The sequence below is a fragment of the Eublepharis macularius genome, chromosome 6 (assembly GCF_028583425.1).
Source record: "Eublepharis macularius isolate TG4126 chromosome 6, MPM_Emac_v1.0, whole genome shotgun sequence".
NCBI lineage: Eukaryota > Metazoa > Chordata > Lepidosauria > Squamata > Eublepharidae > Eublepharis > Eublepharis macularius.
This window is the reverse complement of record NC_072795.1, coordinates 19,109,475-19,130,434: the sequence shown is the minus strand read 5'-3', so window position 1 is coordinate 19,130,434 and position 20,960 is coordinate 19,109,475. Positions and strand designations below refer to the sequence as shown.

Sequence of the window (20,960 nt, the reverse complement as noted above, 5' to 3'; positions counted from 1 at the left end):
TCTTTAGACCCATATAGTCATTATTCCACATAGAACAAGTGATTGGAGTAATACAGCCCCTTCTATTCATGTATATAACATGAACAGTCCATAATAAGTTCATAAAGGTAAAGGTAGCCCCTATGCAAGCACTGAGTCATTACTGACCCATGAGGGGACATCACATCACAACATTTTCTTGGCAGACTTTTTGTTATGGGGTGGTTTGCCATTGCCTTCCCCAGTCATCTACATTTTACCCCCAGGAAACTGGGTACTCATTTTACTGACCTTAGAAGGATGGAAGGCTGAGTCAACCTTGAGCCAGCTGCGTGAACCCAGCTTCTGCCAGGATCGAACTCAGGTCGTGATGTGAGCAGAGCTTGGGCTGCAGTACTGCAGCTTACCACTCTGCGCCACGGGGCTCTTCAAATACCTTCATATATACCATTTAACACTTCATAGAACCTTCAAAGTCTTAGGCCAAAGAACCTCTAGGCACTAAACATTTGCTTAACAAAGCTTACTTGAATGTGTGAACCAGAGCAGAGGGGGGTAAAATGAGAAAATGGGTTCAGAAAGAGAGGGAAAGGAAAGACAAGGAATTTAAGGCATGAGGCCTTTCATCTGTGATAAGAAATCAGTGGTGATTTTAGCATTGCACACTGAAAATAAACACACATGCTTCCAAGTTATTTGAGGAAATGACATTAAAGTAATAGGATGTTTCATTCTTTAAATAATGTAACTTAATGTACTAGTTCTGCTAAAATAGCAGGGAAGGCATTTTCTTCAGATAGACTTCTCCACATGTGCCCTCTCTTATCATTGTCCCTTTGATACCAGCCAAGTTGTTGACCTTTTCTCTAGCAAGTCCAGTTTGGGGGAAAAGTTTACTATTTTTTTTTCTTTTTACATTCAGGTCGCTGGCTTGGGGACCCTAAACTGGGTGGGAAGATGGCTTTCAAATGTTTTGAAACAAAACAAAATAGCTTTATTTCAGAGGGTCTTTGGTGGATGGTAAACTGTTTGGAGCAGATCTATGTTTCTGTCTCGTATGCTGTTTTTATTTTGTTGGATTGTGTTATTACTACGTGTTTGCAGCTTGTTGCATTGTGAACTGCCTTGAATCTAAATCTAAGCTATTTCCTTTTGTTTTTGTGTCTTTGCAGCTTTCTTTGCTAGAAGAGATGGGTTTTGGAGGGGCTCTTCTTTACATTGATCCATGCGATTTACCAAAGGTGCAAAATCTCAGCAATAAAGCATTCATGGTAGCCTTAAACAGTGGAGGTGATCCTTCGACACCTGGGTACCCAAGTATTGGTAAGTATTTTCAATGGAGACTTTTTCTTCCTCCATTTTTTTAAAAAATAAAGGGGTGATAAAGAGGCCGTTAATCAAAAGCAAGCATGCTATATAGCAAGACCCGAAGGGTTTAGATGGTGCCATTTGAGTGCATGATACTGGATCTGTGTGACCTTTTAGTGCTTTGTAGTAATCTTGCTTGTAGTCTAATGTGCCACAGAAGAAGATGCAGCATAGTGATGGAGAGGTAGGCAGGAGTGGACCTGGCATAGTGTAAACATCACAGTATGATCTTGGAGACCCAAGTTCACATCACCACTTTGCTGTGGAAGATTGATTCATAAATTTAGGCCAGTCACCCTCTCCCCCTCTCATCCTAACCTGCTTCACATGAAGGCTGTTGTAAGGATAAAATGGAGGCAGGAAGAAAGATGTTGTAATGCACTTTGGGCATCCATTGGGCAGGAAAGCAGAGTATAAATAACCAAACAAATGCACAGGCCTGATGGTTGCATCCAGAGGGGAGAAAAATGAAGGGTAGCTGATAGGGCACCCTGCCAGGCTGCAGCTGAGTGTTGGCTGCTGGTGAAGCTGCTGTGCAGATAGCTTGTCAGCAAAATTCTGGCTTTAAATGGATTTGGAGCTGCTGCTAACTTGATTTATATTCCACAATGGTACTGTGTTGGTCCATGGCAGTAAAAGCAAAAGGAGCCCTTTTGCCACCTTGAAGACAACCAGTTTGATTATGGCTCAAATTGCCATGAGCTACAGCCTGCATCAGATACATGAAGTGAGTCCTCTGTAATAGATAGATATATATATACTCATATGTAGACGCATAAACACACGGGCATAGGGGAAAATAGTAAGGGGGGGAGGAGGAGACAACAAAATGCAAACTGTATAATCAGTTGCATTTCTGTGCCTCATTTTACGTAAGATAAGAACAGTGACCGTTCACAGCACCAGTGATAGGTGATAAATTAGCACATCTAGAAAGAATGTGTTAACACTTGTAGTGTGATGGGAATCCATTATGCTAATAGGGGCCTAATGAAATAGTGCCAAGCTTCTTGATGAGTTCTACTTCAGCCACTTCATGCTGGGATTCCCTTTGGAAGTTCCTTCACTTGAAGATGGAAATGATTTCTAAAGTAAGCCAAGAATCTGGATCCCAAACTCAAGGAAGTAGGTCTTATATTATATTAAACTTGCTTATATTAAACTTGAGGATGGAATGGAGAATGGGGTTTGAGAAACCTGACTTTGGCTTGGCCATGTAGGCAGCTTGTGTTGGTCCATGCAGCAATTGGAGAAAAACAGCCATGTGAAACCTTTTATGAAGATCAGCTCTTCAAGAGAAGAAGAGTTGATGAAGATTTTAATGGGCCATCCTTTACTTTTCTATACTTCTTTAATGTTCAAGATGAAGGACCTGTTGTTACTTCATTGGCTATGCTTTAGAATTTCCACTGTGGCCACTGCTGCTAAGTCTATGTTTCCCCCCCCTATAGTTTAAGCGGATCAAGAGGTTCAAGCTGCCAGTTACGCAGTGGGATGTGTTCTGCTCTTCTTGCTCTTTTCTCAGTGTTACATCTTCTTTTTGCCTCCTGATGCAACAGGAGTGAGGGGGAGAAATTAAGAATCCAACTGTGAAATGGTAACAAGTTTCCATCAAGAATATTTGGTGTGGTTACTTGTCCAGACACTAGAAACCTGACTTGAATTGGCACTAAATCAGCTGAGGCAACAATGCTGCGTGACCGGAATGGCAGAAAATAGAAATATTTGCCTGCTTGTCAGAGAAGGGTGTTAGCTATTCACAGCATGAAATGCCATGACAGCACAGTGGGGAAGGCATTTCACATTTTCTCAGCATCTCAGCCTACCTGACCTGGTGTTCTTAGAACTGCCCTGGGGAGTGACAGAAGAAAATGTAGCACTTCTCCAGCTTTTTTCATGCTCATTTCATGGAGACGTTTGAAGAATGGCTTGCTGTTTTATCCGCTTGCTTGACTTCACACTGTTTTATATACCCAACGTGAAAGGTAAAGCTAATTGCAATGGTTAAGCTCGCTCTCGAATGGTGGCAAAGTTTCTAGATTGTGTTTACTGCCCTCCCCTTGAATCTAGGATGTGTTCTTTTTTGGAGTTCAGAGAATACTTTTGCACAAATGAAAACAAAGCTTAGAGTTACAAGGTAAAAATCACTGTGTGTAACTGTGCTAAATACTTGGTGGTGGAAAGTGCTGTCAAGTCATAGCTGACTTATAGCAACCCCTCCTTGCGTTTTCAAGGCAAGAGACTAACAGAGGTGGTTTGTCATTGCCTGCCTCTGCAGAGCCACCCTCCAATTACTAACCAAGGCCAACCCTGCTTCGCTTCTGAGATCTAATGAGACTGGTCTTGCCAGGGCTAAATACTTAATGTGGTTTAAACCTTAACATGGGCCGTTTCCACACACGTTGAATAATCCACTTTCAATATGCTTTAGTGAACATTTGTAACTGATTTTCCATGTGTGGAACAAAAAATCCACTTCTAAAGGATAACTAAAGCGTATTGAAAGTGGATTATTCAACGTGTGTGGAAACGGCCATGGTTTGTACATGTTTGGAAGTTCTTGTCTCTTAAAGTCAAGGTTTTTTTCTCTCTAGCTAGAGGCACAGAAAGGGATTTTTTTGCATTTTGAATACTCATCACACTATTTCATGGGTTTGTTAAATTTTTGCAGATATTTCTTCTGAGCAGGAAGTTCCAAATTTACCCTAAAATATATAGTTATGGATATAGCCAGAAATATAGGGGGGCATTTGCTGAATTTGACCAAGAAGATCATAGATATCTGTGCACCCAGAAAGAGAGTTAGCCTAGCCTATCAGCTAAACATGACCAAAAGGGAGTCTAGAGAACCAAAATATAACAACAACAACAACAACAACAATATCCTTCTGATTTATATACCGCCCTTCAGGACGGTATATGTTATAATAATAAAATGTATTATTATTGTCCCTACAACAATCATCCTGTGAGGTGGGTGGGGCTGAGAGAGCTCTGGAAGAGCTGTGACTGACCCAAGGTCACCCAGCTGGCTTCAAGTGGAGGAGTGGGGAATCAAACCCGGTTCTCCAGATTAGAGTCCTGGTGCTCTTAACCACTACACCAAACTAGCCTAAGAGAAGGGTGAGAAACAAAGTAGTAGCACAATTGTATGGTCTAACCCATAACGATAGATACCATATGTTGAGGCCGAGGTGCAAAGAAGCATCTAACAATACCAGAAATATCCAACTTCATAGAAATAAACATAAGATTCAAGGATGGGTGTATTGGTTGAGGGCCAGAAGATATTCAAATGTATTAGAAGTGTGTAATCAATATTTTTACACAGACTTGGTTAAGATAAAAAGTAGCAGGAATGAAATAATTTTCATTCATCTTAATAAGATGTTTCAAGTATAGATAACTTTGTATGGTGTTTGAAGTTACAAGATAATTATTAGTTAGCAAAGAATGTGTGCCCTAATCAAGCGAGACAGTTAGCTATTGTTAGGAGATGATCTAAAAGTCTGTAAATATGAGAAACTGAATAGTTCCGGAGATTCTATTTAGAAAGAGCTCCTTGCTTATGACGTGCTTATCCTTGGGGTACTTCCTTGGAATTGTGGAATTGCTCTTCTTTAATTAATAATGGTGGATGGTTAGATTTTCTGTTGATTTAGCGAGTGTTAATGCCGAATGATTATTTTTTTAATAAAGGCTTAAAATGGAAGCAGATATTCTGTAATAGTATTTACTTGTGCACTATACCTGGTAATGAACCTAAAACGTCTTTCAAGTGTACCTGTTGTACCTCCTGCCAGGAGTTAAAATGATTTGAAACAGGAAAGCTAACTAGATGCTTAGGGCTTCTTAAGTGCATGCTTATCTGTGAATTAGGCCTGACCAGAACTTTAAGATAATTACAGCGACTTAAGTAGAGATGGGCACGAACCAAAATACAAACCAAAGTTTGTCACAAACCAGGCTGGTTCATGGTTTGTGAACCGGCAGTTTGCCAGAGCCCATTTTTGACGAACCGCCACAGACTTTAGAGTGTTTTGTTTGGCTCATTTTTCAGTTTGTCACTGCAGACAGCTTGGTGCTGATCAATCAGTTTCCTAGGCAATGGGGGGTGGGCTTTCTGCAGACCTTCTGCTGACCCAGAAGTGGTGATTTGGCTCTCATGAACCAAACAAACCAATTCGCAAACCGGAGCAGGTTCATGGAAGTTCGTGGTTCATGGTACGTGAAACATGACAAATCATGAACCACATGGTTCGGGTTTTTTTGGTTTGTACCCATCTCTAGACTTAAGCTTAACTTAGGACTGTGTTCCTCTCCTCAATTTCTTTAGGCATATCATTATTATTTGTGTTTCCTTTGCATCTTTGGATCAGACACAAACGTCCATCCATCTTGAAATGCCACTCGAAGCAAGGTTTGATGGGAATCCTTTTCAGTTGTGGAACTGTTTTTAGTCTCAGTTCATATAACGTGGGGAACAAGTTACAGACATTGGTGGCTCTGTCTAGAGATGGAATGTTCCAATCCTGTACAAATGCTTTGGGACATGATATAAACCAGGGAGAAATATGGAGAGGTACTATGAAACAAGAGGGTCAAAGAGGTCCAGTGAATGAAGGAAGGCATGGTTAGATCAGTGTAGGTCAGTGATAGAGCATCTGTTTTGTATGCAGAAGGCCCAAGATTCAGTCCTAGAATCTCCAGTGGAAAGAGAGTCAGGTAGCATGTGACGTGAAAGACCTCTGGTTGGCACTCAGGAGAGCTAGCACCAGGCAAAGTAGACAACTGACGTTGACAGGCCAATAGGCTGACTCAGTAGAAGGCATGTTTTTCCATCTGGGCTGCAGCAGCAGATAAATCATGGCCAGGGTTTCTCATTCAAGAGCAGTAAGTCTTCGTAAGAGTCTGTCATTGAATAGGGTACTTCTTTTTCTATTTGTGCTTCTAACCGGCTGCTGTGCTTTCACTCTTTCTAGCTGTTGTTGGCAGGGAATTGCTCGGTTTCACATGAGTGCCGTAGTTCAGAGTTCTCTTCAACCAAAGTCTCCCATCAGCCCGAAAAATGGCTTGGTAAATGAAGATATGGAGAAAAGCTATTTGTCAGGTTTCATATGTAAATAGCACAGCATCATTGCAGTGAGGAGTAAGATCTCCGTTTCTAAGATAAGCTACTCAGTAATAGGATTTCTATCTCTGCAGTTGGGGGGAGATATATGTATATATATATATATAAGCAGATTCTCATAAAGCATTGATGGCAAGGCAACCACTGTCAGTTTTTTTTTTTAATGTTGAAATATAACAGCTCAGTTCAATCAGTGCCTTCTAATCTTGACAGGAGTTTCCAGAGATGATGTGTACTTCTGAAGAATTAACCCGTTAAGGCATAGCCCTTGTGAAAACACATTTGCCAAATGCCTTACTTCTGAATGACTCTCAGAGCAAAGCACTGCAAGACTGCTTTCTTGAGGCAACTAGCTTCATTTGCCAGTTGTGATATTGTAGGGTTGCCCTGAGTGTCCTATTAACTTCTGTTTCATGGGAAAAGATCCCTAACTTTGGTTTTAACAAAACAAACTTTTTCCCCCCCTAGAACAGAACTGGTGGTTATTAGAGATGGGCACGAACTGGGGAAAAAATGAAATGTGCACTTAGTGGTTCATTGCGTTTCACGAACCATGAACTTTTATGAACTTACCCTGGTTCACGAACCGGTTCGTTTGGGTCATGAAAATGTCACTTCTAGAGCAGCAGAAGGTCACTTCCGGGGCTGCAGAAAGCCCATCCCCCCATTGCCTAGGAAACTGATTGATCAGTGCCAGGCTGTCTGCCATGACAAACCAAAAAATGAACCAAATGAACCAGCCTAAAAGTTCATGACAGTTTTGGTTTGTGCCCACCTCTAGTGGCTATTAATACAGCCCAAGTTAGTTTTCTTTCCCCCTATGGCACTGCCTCGTATCTTCAGGGATACCATTATGATCTCGGGGTGGATTCTGTGATCCGTCATCAGAAAGTTCTGATCACTGCAGCTCTTCCTGGCTCTCCCTTCCTCCATTGGTCATTTCCTGCCCCTTGAAGTACTCTCACGGTTGTGGGACCCATGTAGAATAATGATCAGGCTAGTCAGGAAGCTGTAGTGGGAAGAGAAAAGGGAGAAAAATCACTCTCTCCTTCTTCCACAAGCGCAGATCTCTTGAGAGTCAAGGGGGCAATTTTGTTCTGCCTTCTTTCCCACTGCAGCTAACTGACCCACATGGAACTTCCATGTGATTCCCACATCCAAAGGGTCACTGTTGCTGCTGGGGAAAGGGAAGAGCTGGGAAGATTGGGGACCCTTCCAAGGACTGGAGTTCCTTGCATTGGCTCCAAGTCCTCCAAATGACCTCAGATTTAACTAGACTTCTTGGATTTTTGTCAAGGCTCTTTCAGCTTCCCTTAGCATTCATTGTATATTTGTCCAAGAGGAGATGTCCAAATAGATCTCCTCCATGACCTTCTCCAAAGGGTTAACTACTCCCCTCCTTTATCAGGAGAGTAAGAGGACCTGTCAATCCGAGGATGGTAACTATAATAAAAATCCTGGAACTGGAGCTCAGAATTATAAAAGAACAATGAAAGGTTAATTGAGTATAATTCAACTTCTCATGTTTTCTCGGTTGAAAGATAATTTCTACTTTTTAAAAAAGAGGGAAGAAGTTCAATCTAAAAACAGTAAAATGTAGGCCGGGAAAGTGGATAGAAAAGCAGATTCATGGAAGATAATTCTTCTTGTTGCAGATATGTTTATACGAGTATAAATATCTTGTTTTAATGCTAAGTCACATGCTGTCCATACCGCCACTGAAATGTTCTCTTTTTAAAGCATTCTCCGTACTTGATGTAGGGGAGAAAAAAATAGCCTACATTGTGAAATTGTAGCAATAGCTACTGAACACCCATGAAAGATTGGTGAAAAGCCCTTGACACTTGCTACTTTAATAGGGTGGTATTGTTTAATTGAGCATAGTCAATTATTCTGCAGTGTTTGCAGAAGATCACTTGGAATATGCATAAGTACACACACTGTGATTGAAATTTATGCCCATTTATTTGTAGTGAGCCCAACAATTCAATAGGTTTTTAAAAAAAGGCTTGCTGCCTCTTATCTGAGTTTGTCCTTGCCGTCCTCTGCTTTTGCGATGTTTTTATTCCTCAGAGGGAGGGAATTGAGCAGCTGAAATTAACCGGGAAATGCAGTGTTGTCTAGCAGTTTCAATCACACATATGCGCTGTGACATGTTCTAAGGTGTTTCCTTGTAGATCATCTTGACTTTTACAAGATTTCTATAGCTCTTATTTGTATGCTCTTTCAAGGAAGCATATAGCACAAAACTTAGATTTTAATAGCTGCATAATTTTTCGCTGCATATTTGCTTCTGCAGCTGTGAGAGCAATCTGTTGGAGTGCTTTCTTCAAAAGAAAAAAAAAATCCTGTATGTTTTCATGACATCCTCTCAAACCATTGCATATACACAGCCACGGGAATAGCTCTGCCAATATCAAAATGGAAGCAAGTCTATTTTCCTGCTGATTGAATGATGATATTTCCATCCCCTTTCGGCACCAGATGCAACAGTGGAGAAGGAGCAGGAAACAGGAAAGGACTAGAGAGGAGAGCCAAACTATGCATGTTAGAAAGTGTGTACATTGCACACAAAGTTATATTTTTAGGGATTCTCTGAACTAGTGTTCAAACCCCCAGAGAATCTTGAAGCTGTAGCCTGAGAGATATCACAAAGAATTAATCAATGAAAGAGTAGAGGACTAGCAGCATGCAATGGCATGCTAAGGTACTTGTGGTCGCTGGGCAAACTACAAGGTCCTCCTGCTATTAAAAGAATGCCGTATAATCCAATTTAGTGTATTGGTGATTAGTGAGACATTAAGCCTGAGTTAACTAGAGGCTTTCAAATGGGCCACAAATTGAACACCCTGGGATTTACTTCTGAGTAAATGAGCATGTGCAGAAACATGTTGTCCATAGGACTTGTTTCTGTGTAAACATGTGTAATCCTCCTATGCAGTATAATCCATCTGGAGTCTCAGCGCGAAAGGAAGAAAGAAAGAAACTGAGATTAGGTACCGGCGGCATGATAATTATTATGGCCAAAGGAAAGTTCATGAAATGAAAACTGACTCTTGAATTTCACAAAACACTTTCTCAGGCTGTATGTTAAACAAGCAAATTTAAATTAAAAAGTTATCTCCCCCCAGCAGGTATTAGACTCATGGAAGGGACCTTATATGCTGTCTAGTCAAACCCTATGGTCAGAGCAGCAGAATCCGGAGCTGAACATTCCTGAAAGATGGATGTCCACCAGCCTCCACTTGAAAACTCCCATCATAGGAGACTTTGCCTGCCCTTCGGACTCCACTGTCAGACTTCTCTCACTGTTTGGAAATTCCCTCTCAACTGAAATCAACCTCCTTCTGATTTAAGAACCTTAGGTCCAGTTTTGCCTCTGCTGCAGAAAAAAAGCACGTCTTTGCCCTTTTCTCTGTGTCAGTCATGTGAGAATTAAAAGGCTGCGATCAGATTAATATGCCCAGTCCATTCCACCTGTCCTCATAAGGAGTTTTCCAGTTCCTTGATCCTTTTTGTTGCCTTCTTCTGAACCCTTTCCAATTTGCCTGCATTTCAGTTTATAACCCTGGCACATGAGCACCAGATGAGAGGGTGCATGATGGGTCCCTGTGGATGCTGGGCAGCTGCCCCTTTTGTCTGTTGGAAAAATGCCCTGCCCTTATCTACAAGATACCGTTGCTCTTTTTGGCTTTTAAGAATGAACAGCGCCGTGCAGAAACACCTCATTGTTTTCAAGAAAAAACTGCTATTGCTGTTGCTAAAAAACAGAGATAATAGGTGCTTATATGTTTATGTATATATTTAAACATTTGTACCCTGCCTTTCCACATAGTTCAAAGTGGTTTAAAATGATTTTCTAATTGAAACCAAGATGCAATCTAGTTCTGCTAAAAGAGGAGGGAATCATCTCATATGCCTCAAAAATGTGGAAATGATTGGTGGCCCTCCAACACTAAACCAAAGCTTCAGATGTCAAGCAACCACCCACACACACCCTGCAAATTTGAATCTTGCTATGTGTAAACTGTCATCTGGTGATTAGGTTATTACTACTGCAAGGGAAAGGCTGCTTTTATCATGCTACTGAGTGTCTTTTAGCGCATTTAAAATTTTTAAAAAATGAATACGTTTAGATACTACTTAATCAGTCAGGTGTACAAAGGAGTTTCTAAAAAGCAAAAAAAAAATCAGCAATATACGTTAATAACATGTCGTGAGGTGCTCACCTGCAAAGCTTGATCGTGCCAGCAGAAGCCAGATTTGATTGGTGAATGCATCGTATCAGTTGTGTGATTCAGCGGAGTTGCAATATTTGGGGAAGGGGATGGCTCCTCTGGGTTAGAAATCTGCCCCTTGCTGTACTTTTGCTGGGCTCCTGTCAATCAGCTTCCCCTGCCTTTCCATGCCCTCCCTCACCTTCCCTCCAGACACCCATACTGTATTTTCTCATTTTACCTGTCTAAAACCCAATTAAACTGATATTCCCCTTGAGCTTCCACTGGCCTGCATGAAGCAAAGAGATATCAATGCCATTCATGCATGGGGGAAAATAACCCTTGGAAAAGCAAAAGGGAAAAAAAGAGAACCCACATGAAACAACCTTTATAGTATATGTGCTCGCAATTAATTCTTTCCTGCTTTCCTTCCTTCCTTGTTTTTAGTTTTCCTGTTATGTGAAGTTGTCACTTAGAAAACAATATAGATTTGGGTATTGTTGTGTCATTCAAGAAAGTCAGGTCAGTGGATACAGAGGATACAATGCTGAAAACTGATTAACAGTGCAACCCTAAGTAGAGTTCCTCCATTCTAAGCCCATTGAAATCAGGGGACTTAGGCTGGAATAACTCTGTTTAGAATTGCACAGCAAGTCTCTACCGGAGTGCTTGATTATTATCAAGGTCATATGATGAGCAAGTTGTGGTAGAGACTTTTTTCTCTAACAATAGCTTTGCTCAAGATCAAAACAATAAACAATTCAAGTGGCAATTTACTATATGTGGTGGTGAATGATACATGTCTGCTCACATACTAGATCTTACCACTTTTCTGCTACTAGATTTATAATTAGCCATTATTACCACACAATATGGGGAATCCCCTGCCCCAACTGGGGGATCAGCAACCCTATAACATGGTCCAATATGTGGATACTTAAATTTGGAACATAGAGCCAGGGACTGACAAGACAGATTGTTATACTAATTTAAGCAAAGCCCTGGGTTTGCAGAAAAGTCTGGAATCTAAAAATATACATTTTTGTGAAACTAGCCCAAATAATAGAAGTAGCACCTTCAGTGGCAGTTTCTAGGCATCCTCAACAGTACTGCCCACTTTTTAAGCTTGATTTCTGTCAGTAAAAGGTTGGGAGGGGCAGGGCTCTTTCTAGGGCTGGCACCTACCTTGCCTTCTTCCTGTTTGTGCTCCTGGGCATGAGCGATGATATCACTTCCAGGAAGTGATGCCATCGTGCAGGCTGTGGCCACACAGGGAGCGCTCTGCAGAGGGGCCGATCCAGGCCAAAATGGCTTATATTGGGCCCAACACAGCAAGGATCTGGCTGCTGCCATGCCTGGCAGCTGTCCGATTCCTGGTTGTTTTGAGCCCAAATTGGTCTGAAACGGGCCCCCAAAAGGCCTGGATAAAGCCCAAAATGGCTCAGAGTGCTCCCTCACCTGGCAGCAGCCTGATCCTGGCTGTTTTGGGCCTGAATTGGGCTGAAACATGCCCCAAATGGATGAAATAGGCCCAAAACAGCCAAGATCAGGCCTGAAATGGGCCCCACCCGGCAGCAGCCCAATTTCGGTGGTTCTGAGCCCGTTTAGGCCCACAGAGGTGTGAGGTGCCACCCGGGAGCGTGCCGCATGCCTGGGAGCATGCCTATGAGGCCTGTGCCTCCCCTGCCAGCTAGAGTTGCCAGCTCCAAGTTGGGAAATTCCTGGAGATTTGGGGGGGGGGGTGTGAAACCTGGAGAAAGTCGGGTTTGGGGAGGGAAAGGACCTTGACATGGCATAATTCCATAGAGTCCACTCCCCAAAGTAGCCATTTTCTCCAGGTGAACTGATCTCTGTGGCCTGGAGACCAGTTGTAATTTCGGGAGAGTTCCAGCCACTACTTGGAGGCTGGCAACCCTACCGCCGGTGGTAGACTGGCAACCCTAGAAGTCACCCCATGAAAAGCCAGTTTGGTGTAGTGATTAAAGTTTCAAACTAGGAGAAGCTCTCTGGGTAAATTTGGGCCAGTCACAAACTCATAGCCCAAACTACCTCACCAGATTTTTGTTTGGATAAAATGGAGAAGAAGAGAATGATGTTAGCTGCTTTGGGTTCCCGTTGTGGAGAAAGGAGTGATATAAATGAAATAATAAATATAGCTGAACTTGGGAAGCAGATAACGATAAAGGATGGGAAGGCAGCAGGGTAAGGTGAGGATATGGGGGTTGCCAAAAGGAAAAAGAGAAAATGGTGTGGGGAGGGGGATACAGGGGAAAGTGAGGTGCCCCCAGCAAGTCTTTGCAGGTTCTTCTCCATGCCACTGGGCCCAGCCTAGAAGCTGGCACCACATAACTAGGCCTAGCCCAACCCAGAGCCTGGAAGTGCACAAAGTTTTCCCGGGGAAAGGCTTCCCAGGTGCAGTAGGATTGCCTGCTCCAGGTCAAGACGTTCTTGGAGATTTAGGGGGTGGACCCTGGAGAGGGTGGGGTTTGTGGAAGGGAAGGACCTAAGCAGGATATAAATGCCACAGAGTCCACCATCGAGGACAGCCATTTTCTCCAGAGGAACTGATCTTTATGGCCTGGAGATCAGTTGGAATTCCAGGACATATCCAGCCATGACCTGGAAGCTGGCAACACTAAAGGGAAAGGAAGGGGAGGAGAAAGATGAAGACAGGGGAAGGGAAAGTATGTTGGCTGGTGGGTGTTAAGGAAAGATCAAACCAGAAAAGGGGAAGAGGTAGGGTTGCCAGCTCCAAGTTGGGAAATTCCTGGAGATCTGGGGGGTGAAACCTGGAGAAACCTGGAGAAAGTGGGGTTTGGGAAATGAAAAGACCTTGGCATGGCATAATTCCATAGAGTCCATCGCCCAAAGTAGCCATTTTCTCCAGGTGAATTGATCTCTATGGCCTGGAGACCAGCTGTAATTCCGGGAAATCTCCAGCCACTACCTGGAGGCTGGCAACCCTAGGAAAAGGATATAGGGGCTCTCAGGGATGGAAAAGAGGAAAAAGTGGGGGACAGAAAAATGAGATCCCCCTCCACAAAGAGATCCCCCTCTCACTTGCGGATGTCACAAGAAACTAGGGCCCAGCCGGATGTATTATCTTTCCGCCAGGCCTGTAAGACGGAGCTGTTCCGCCAGGCACACAGTTGATGCTGGCCAGGTCCTCCCCGCTGGCCAAATTGAGGAAAATATGCCCTCCCTATCAGATGTATTCTCCACCCAGCCTCCCTGGTTTCTTTTTTGAGAAGTGCTGCCACACTGTTTTAAATATTTATAATAGTTACGTGATTTTAATTCTGTTTTTTAAGTGAAAACACATCTTCATGTTTTATATTGTATGTAATCCACCCTGAGCCTGCTATTGTGGGGAGGGCGGGATATAAATCGAATTAAATAAATAAGTAAAATGAAATTAAAAAGGAGGGGAGGCATTTCTAAATTCATTCAGCTTTATCGGCTAGAATTATACCCTCCTAAATTGTGTTAAAGTGGGAGAAGGGATCATGGAGAGAGCAGAGGAGTGCGGCAGGGGTGTCAAGGAGGGAATATGAACAAATAAAGAGAAATAAGTATCAAGGGATGCATGTGAGCCGGCTTTATTTTAAAGAGTTATGCGAGGCTTTGTGACAAAGTTTGGTTGGGAGGTTTTGAAGACAAGAGGAAGAAGAAACCAGTGCGTAGGTTCTGTGGAACGGTATTCTAGGCCCAAGGGGTAGGAAGGGGAAAATCTCTTAATCATTAATCTCTTAATGTGTGTTAGCAGCCGCAAGCACACTAAAATACATATCACGATGATGTGGGCAAAATAGAAATGTTGTTTATGGACTATGATCATCAAAGAATAAAGGGCAAGGGAAACAGCCACTGAGTAGTTACTTCAGCGTATACTGCTGTAGTGAAATATAGTACCTTACGTTGTAATGTTAGCAGGCAGAGATGATGCAGTGTTCGCAAAACAGCCATTGAAAATTGAAATCACCTTGTTTGCTTTGCTTTTTGAATGGAATGCCTCATTTGACCACCTTGACAATAGGCTCGCAATTCAAAATAAGCTGCATTTTGCGTAGTTTTTTATCTACGCAGTGGTAGTCGTTCAGTGTAGCTGCTGGCCCAGTAACCATTGCTAATGCACGCTCACAGTTGCGATTTCATATGCCCGGGGTCCAAGACCCGTCATGTGTCATTGAAAATGAAGCGTATTGGAGTGTATGCATTGCTTTTGCACCTGCACAGTTGGGGGCATTCATCACGTTTAGAACTTGAGTTTTCAGATGGCAGCCTTAGAACCCGCAAATGCATTGCGATCAAGCATGCTCAACTAGTAGCTAGCCTGCAAAATGAGCAAGACTGGGATATACCTCTCTGTTCTTCCCACTCCTTTGCCCAGCAGGACCGAGACAACCAAGAAAAATATCTTTCCCCACTCCTGAATGCTTTGAGCAGACCGAAGGGCGACAGCCATGTCAGCTCATGCACACACAGAGTATTTGTGACCTGGACCCAAATACCCCCATCAATGAGTGTGCAATCAGACAAGAAAATGGCTAAAATACAAAGACAAGCCCTGCTTCCCCCAACAGTAACAGCCCCACTAGGGTTGCCAGTTCCAAGTTGGGAAATTCCTGGAGATCTGGGGGGTGGGGTGAAACCTGGAGAAAGTGGGGTTTGAGGAGAGAAAGGACCTTGGCATGGCATGAGTCTATAAACTCCCCCCCCCCACAAAGTAGCCATTTTCTCTAGAGGACCTGATCTCTGTGGCCTGGAGATCAGTTGTAATTCCAGGAGATCTCCAGCCACTAACTGGACGTTGGCAACCTTATTCCCACCTTTTAGAAACAGTAACAAAAGTAAAAGAGCAAGGATTTATTTATTTATTTTGATTTATATTTCGCCCTCCCCGCAAGCAGGCTCAGGGCAAGTCACAAGATCATAAAAACCACAATTTAAATACAATAAATAATTAAAATCATTAAAAAAATAATAAAATCCACAGATCTCATTAAAAAGTGGAGCAGATGAAGGAAGTGCTGTGAGGATGAACAAAACATTTACAATCCAATCCCAACCAATTTCGAATAATAGGGAAAAAATGAATATTTTTCGCACATAAAACTGCAGCCTTAACTGAGAGGTGATGAAGCGTCCCTGGCCATAGATATGTGAATAAATGAAACTGCTGAGAAATCATTTTTGGGAAAGGGCTAGTTTGTGTATCCCTGCCACATCACCCTGCTGCCTCAAAACATATAGAATCATATAGCATCTTTATATGCTTCCTACATCCCTAGTCTTCTCAGCGGCTTTTCTTTTAAATTCAGCTTATGATAAAGTTCAGTCTCTGGTTTAACTTGATATGGAATTGTGTGCATCCCGAGGCATACGTGGCTGGGAGGCTGGGAGGCTGAGATGCTGCCACGTTAACACCTGCACACGCACCTGCATCCAAATCAGCGGGAAGCATTTGGAAGCAAGTGCTGCAAAGTCAGATGGCTGATTGTTTAAGCAATTAAAGGTGTAATTAGGTTTATAATTGAACTTTTGCCTAGTGTGTATTCTGAAACTGGCAGGCCAGGATAAACCCGGCAGTCTTTAGCCCAGCAAGATATCTGTTCTAGCCAGGTCTTAGCCAGGCTTAGAATCTGCAGAAAAAAGAGGGGAAATAATGCTTCCAGTCTTGGTCATACTCAGACCCACATTTCCCAACCACATGCTTCTTACACACATTCCTTTCTGGGTGGCTACAATGAAAACTATTGCATAATTATCTTACTTTGCATCCGAATGAGGAGGGGTGGCAGCATGGTGTAGCCTGATCTGGTCAGATCTCGAGAGCTAAGCAGGGTCAGTAGAACTTGGATGGGCAATCTACAGGGAAGACTCTGCAGAGGAAGGCAATGGCAAACCACCTCTGTTTCTCACTTGCCTTGACATTCCGTTGCTGGGGTCGCCATAGGTTGGTTGCAACTTGACAGCATGTACACACTCATGTACGTATCCAAATGAGGGGAACTTTTGGAAAGGAGAGAGAATTGTCCTCTTGATTTTTGTGAAGAAATCTGTGATGACTTGCCATCTCTGAAGGCGGCAAAGCCATCCTCCGTGGTAGTAGTAGCATCCCATTCTGTTATCTGAGGAGGAAACATGTCCTCCTCAGAAAACATCTGAGTTCACTTCTCTTTCAAGTAGCTGTGCTCAGACTGTAGCCTAAATTCAAAGATCTCCAGAGATTTTTAGCTCAAGAGATTTGCAGGTGGGACAGAGTTTGTGGAATGGGATTGCCATACATACTCCACTGTTCCCTAGTAAAGCCCCCAAATTTTGTTTCTGGGGCTAACATATTCTCACAAACAATATAAGGTGCACACTGGAGGTACCTGCAATGGAAGGGAAATCACCCACATTTCTCTGACAATGGAAGTACCCATCCATTGATCAAAACAGATGGTAGGATACTAACCTCTATCTGATTGCTTGTATATGCTGGTAAAATAGTGAACCTGTCCAGCTCTTGCAGCCCTGAGGAAGATCCAAAGGTGTCTTCTGCTCATGAATCAGCCCCTAGACATCTCACCCTCTTGAGGGTGTGGCTTTGGTGATATGCATAGAAAGGAGGTAAAGGGTAATGAAAGTCATAGTCATAGACTTTCTTTGGGGCCAAGAAAGTCTAGGACAGCTGAAGCAGCAAGCAGGACCCCAGAATATGGATAAGGAAGATAGAAAAATTGATACTTTAACAACTTCAAATGTTTTATTGCTTTATCATTAGGTGGGTAGCTGTGTTGGTCTGCCGTAGATCATCAGGATGTGAGACCAGTTGCACCTTAGAGACCGATGAAGTTTTCAGGGTATAAGCTTTTGAGACTCAGAGCTCCCTTCTTCAGATAAGAGTCCACTCATGTCTGAAGAAGGGAGCTCTGACTCTCAAAAACTCAATTCTTTTATGGCTTTACTAACAACCAAGCCCGTTGCATGAAAAAATGCAATGGGCTCTAGAAAACTGATTTGGTGGGCCCCCTCCCGGAGGCAAGCAGGTGCTTTGCAGCGGCTTGGAGGCCAGAGCGGGAGGGCACTGAGGGGAGGCATGGGGAGGAGTGCTTAGGCTGTCGATTCGGTGAGCCCCCTCCAGGGAGCAAGTGAGTGCTTCGCAGTAGTCTTGATGCCAGAATCATCGGCAATGCACCTGCGCGAGGATAAAAAGTGAGTCGTCAATACAGCTTGCCTTTTATATAGTAAGATTATGTTTTATTTTGGCTAGGTCCCCTGGAGAGATGACATAATCCCTCCTCAATGAATAATAAATAAACAATACTCCTTAACTGGGCTTTTCCCCTGCTTCCTCTGCTCTATCTTCTCCTGTAATCCCTACATTAGTTGGCCAGTATATAATGCACACATCCTGTAAAGCCTTGTGGTTTTCCTGTGTCCTGGAAAAGAGAGAAATTTGTGTACCATTTTCTGCCTACAGTTTTACAATCCTTTACAATCTTCCTGTAATATTTTCTTCTACAGAAGGTAATAATAATAACATAATTAACATTTGATTTATATACCACCCTACTTAACACCCACTCAGAGTGGTTTAAAAGTGTGTAATTGCTATCCTCAGGACAATTATCCTGTGAGGTGGGTGGAGCTGAGAGAGCTCCGAGAAGTTGAGACTGACCCAAGGTCACCTAGTGGCTTCAAGTGGAGAAGTGGGGAATCAAACCCGGTTCTCCAGATTAGAGTCCTGCTGCTCTTAACCACTACACCAGCTGGCAGCTCATCTTCTATACCAAAGCTGGAAAGGAGGAGAGAGTGAAGAACTGAAATACTTTGGGAAGGTGGTTTTGCAGGAGAAGGGTCTTGGTTTTGAAAAAAATCACAGAGCTGACAAAGTACATTAGAGATCTCTTTCCTGGTGGCAACTTTTACAAAAAAGTTGTCTCTTTGTCAGTGGCTGCTTCTGCTACCATGACAACTGTTATTTTTATGTATCAATTGCAATGTTCTGGAATCTAGAATGGCCTCTGAATTATGCTTCCATACCATTTGAAGTGAATTTGGAAGTTCCAGTCAGGAAAAGGTGGGTCAGCAGCAAGGAACAGTATAGCTGGGCACATGCTGAGGCCCACAGCCTGGCAGAGGGGCTGCACCCAGACTGAAGATTTTAGGGCCAAGCTACAAGTGACGAATGACACTTGAATGGCAAGTGAACAGACTCACGTGTATTCCTCCCTGTTCCCTTGCGCTCCACTTGATCATGTGATCAAGTGGAGTGCAAGTGGAGTGCAAGGGAACAGAGAGGAATACACGTGAGTCTGTTCACTTGCTGTTCAAGTGTCATTCATCACTTGTAGCTTGGCTCTTAGATCAGTCTCAAATTTCCCATTGGAAGAAATACTTATTAAAAGGATAGAAAGTGGGGGCTGTGCCTTAGAGGAAGAGTCTCTGCTTTGCATGCAGAAGGTTCCAGGTTCAATTCTTGGCCTTTCCAGTTAAATGGACCAAGCAGGAGGTGACAACAAAGACCTCTGTCTGAAACCCCAGAGAGCTGCCACCTGCCTGATTCTGATGGATCAATGGTCTGATTCAGTATAAGGCAGCAGCATGTGTGAAAATGACAACAACAATTCTGCCCCTTCCAATCAGCTCAGCCTTCGTTCGCGCTCCTTTTAGATCTGTTAGCATCTGTGGTGTTTACGGTTCCTCCAGCATAGCTGCAATTGAAGGAAGGAAAAGAACCATTTGGTTGCGGAAAGTGACTGTCAAGGGGGTAAAGGAGAGAGTTGGTGCTGAAAGGCCCTTGGGCAGCCTGTATGCAGGACCCCATAAAAACATCCAACTTTCTTCACCCTACACATGATTTTATAAACCTCTATCAACTTACTCCTTAATCATGTTTTCTCTCAATTAAAAAAAGATCAAAATCAGACTAAGGGCTAGTTTCATAAAATGCAGCCAATTACATGGGATTTGCTATGGTTTGCACACAAGGGACATATTTCAGGGAGAATCTTAGCAAACTGAGCCCTCCTGTTGGAAGCTATCCAAGCCATGGCAGGATAAGAAGACACAGACAGCCAAGACAGCATAATAGGATCAATAGGAGGGGAAGCGAAAGGCCAACAGGCAGGGAAGAGGCTAACCAATTGGGCAAGGTAAGTTCAGGGCAGAAAAATAAAATAATTAAAATGCAAGTTCTCAAATGACCACTAAGCCCAAGTTGACCTGTTTGTTTGAATCTGGGGATCATATGAAAGAGGTCAAAAGAGCAATGGTTCCCAAGATCAGCAGGGTCGGCCCTGGTTAGTGTTTGGATGGGAGACCACCAAGGAAGTCCAGGGTTGCGGCATAGAGGCAGGTGATGTCTTTTGCCTTGGAATGTCTTTTGCCTTGGAACCGTTTGGGGTCGCCATATGTCAACTGTGATTTGACAGCATGAAAAGGGGTGTGTGTGAGTGAATGGTGTCTGCTGAGGTGGAACATTAACATTGACCCAGAACTAAAGATAGCAATGGAAGAGGGTTGGGGAAGATAACATTCTAGTGATCAGCCTCACACCGGATTCATCCCCTTACTATACTTTTTGATGTTTTCTCTGTATTACTCACAAAGCAAACAATTTACCTGGCAAATGTTTTTGTGGCCTGGTATGTCTTTCATGCAAATCTAGGCCACAAAATTCATTTCAATCTACCAGCTCTGTTAGGGACAAAAAGAACATAGAATGTGTTTTAACTTCAAACACCTCTTCCATGTGATTGGTAGACTGCTGACAGGTGGGTTTATGTAAAAAAAATAGCAGTGCATTTATTTATTTTTAAACTCCACAAATATTCTTGAGTTATTTTTTTTAAAAAAACTTTGCTGAAGTTGCCAATGTTTTAGAATAATAACAATATAATTATTTGCATATTTGTTGAAAACTCTATGCTGTGGAGAACATGCAGCTCTAGACAAATGTTTGTGTTATCCATTGAGGGTTGCAGATTTATTTTTGGTAACAGATGTCGGCTAAAGGGTCCACTTTTCCAAAGCCCATTCTCCTTTGATGTAACATTTGTAGGAGGGAGATCAATTTTTGAGAGCTTTGGAGTGCCTCCTATAGCTTTTTGTCTCCCAAAGGCCTTGTTGGTTTTTGACTTGTCTGTCACATAATTTCCCAATTTCAGCAACCCTCTTTCTTCTAGTTCTTTGGGGTTTTTTTCTCCCTTCCACAATCCCAGACTACAATGGATTTTAATAATATTCTGTCCACTTAGATATAACTGAAGCAATAT

General features: G+C 42.8%; 1 protein-coding gene across 1 annotated transcript in view; it reads left to right on the top strand.

Annotated features, from left to right (window-relative positions):
* The window catches only part of NAALADL2 (N-acetylated alpha-linked acidic dipeptidase like 2), a 756,283-nt gene that overhangs the window by 395,385 nt on the left and 339,938 nt on the right, over window positions 1-20,960 (top strand). The window contains exon 5 of the mRNA XM_054984198.1: window positions 1,152-1,302. Within this exon, the coding sequence (XP_054840173.1) occupies window positions 1,152-1,302 (151 nt within the window). The remainder of the gene's footprint in view (window positions 1-1,151; window positions 1,303-20,960) is intronic.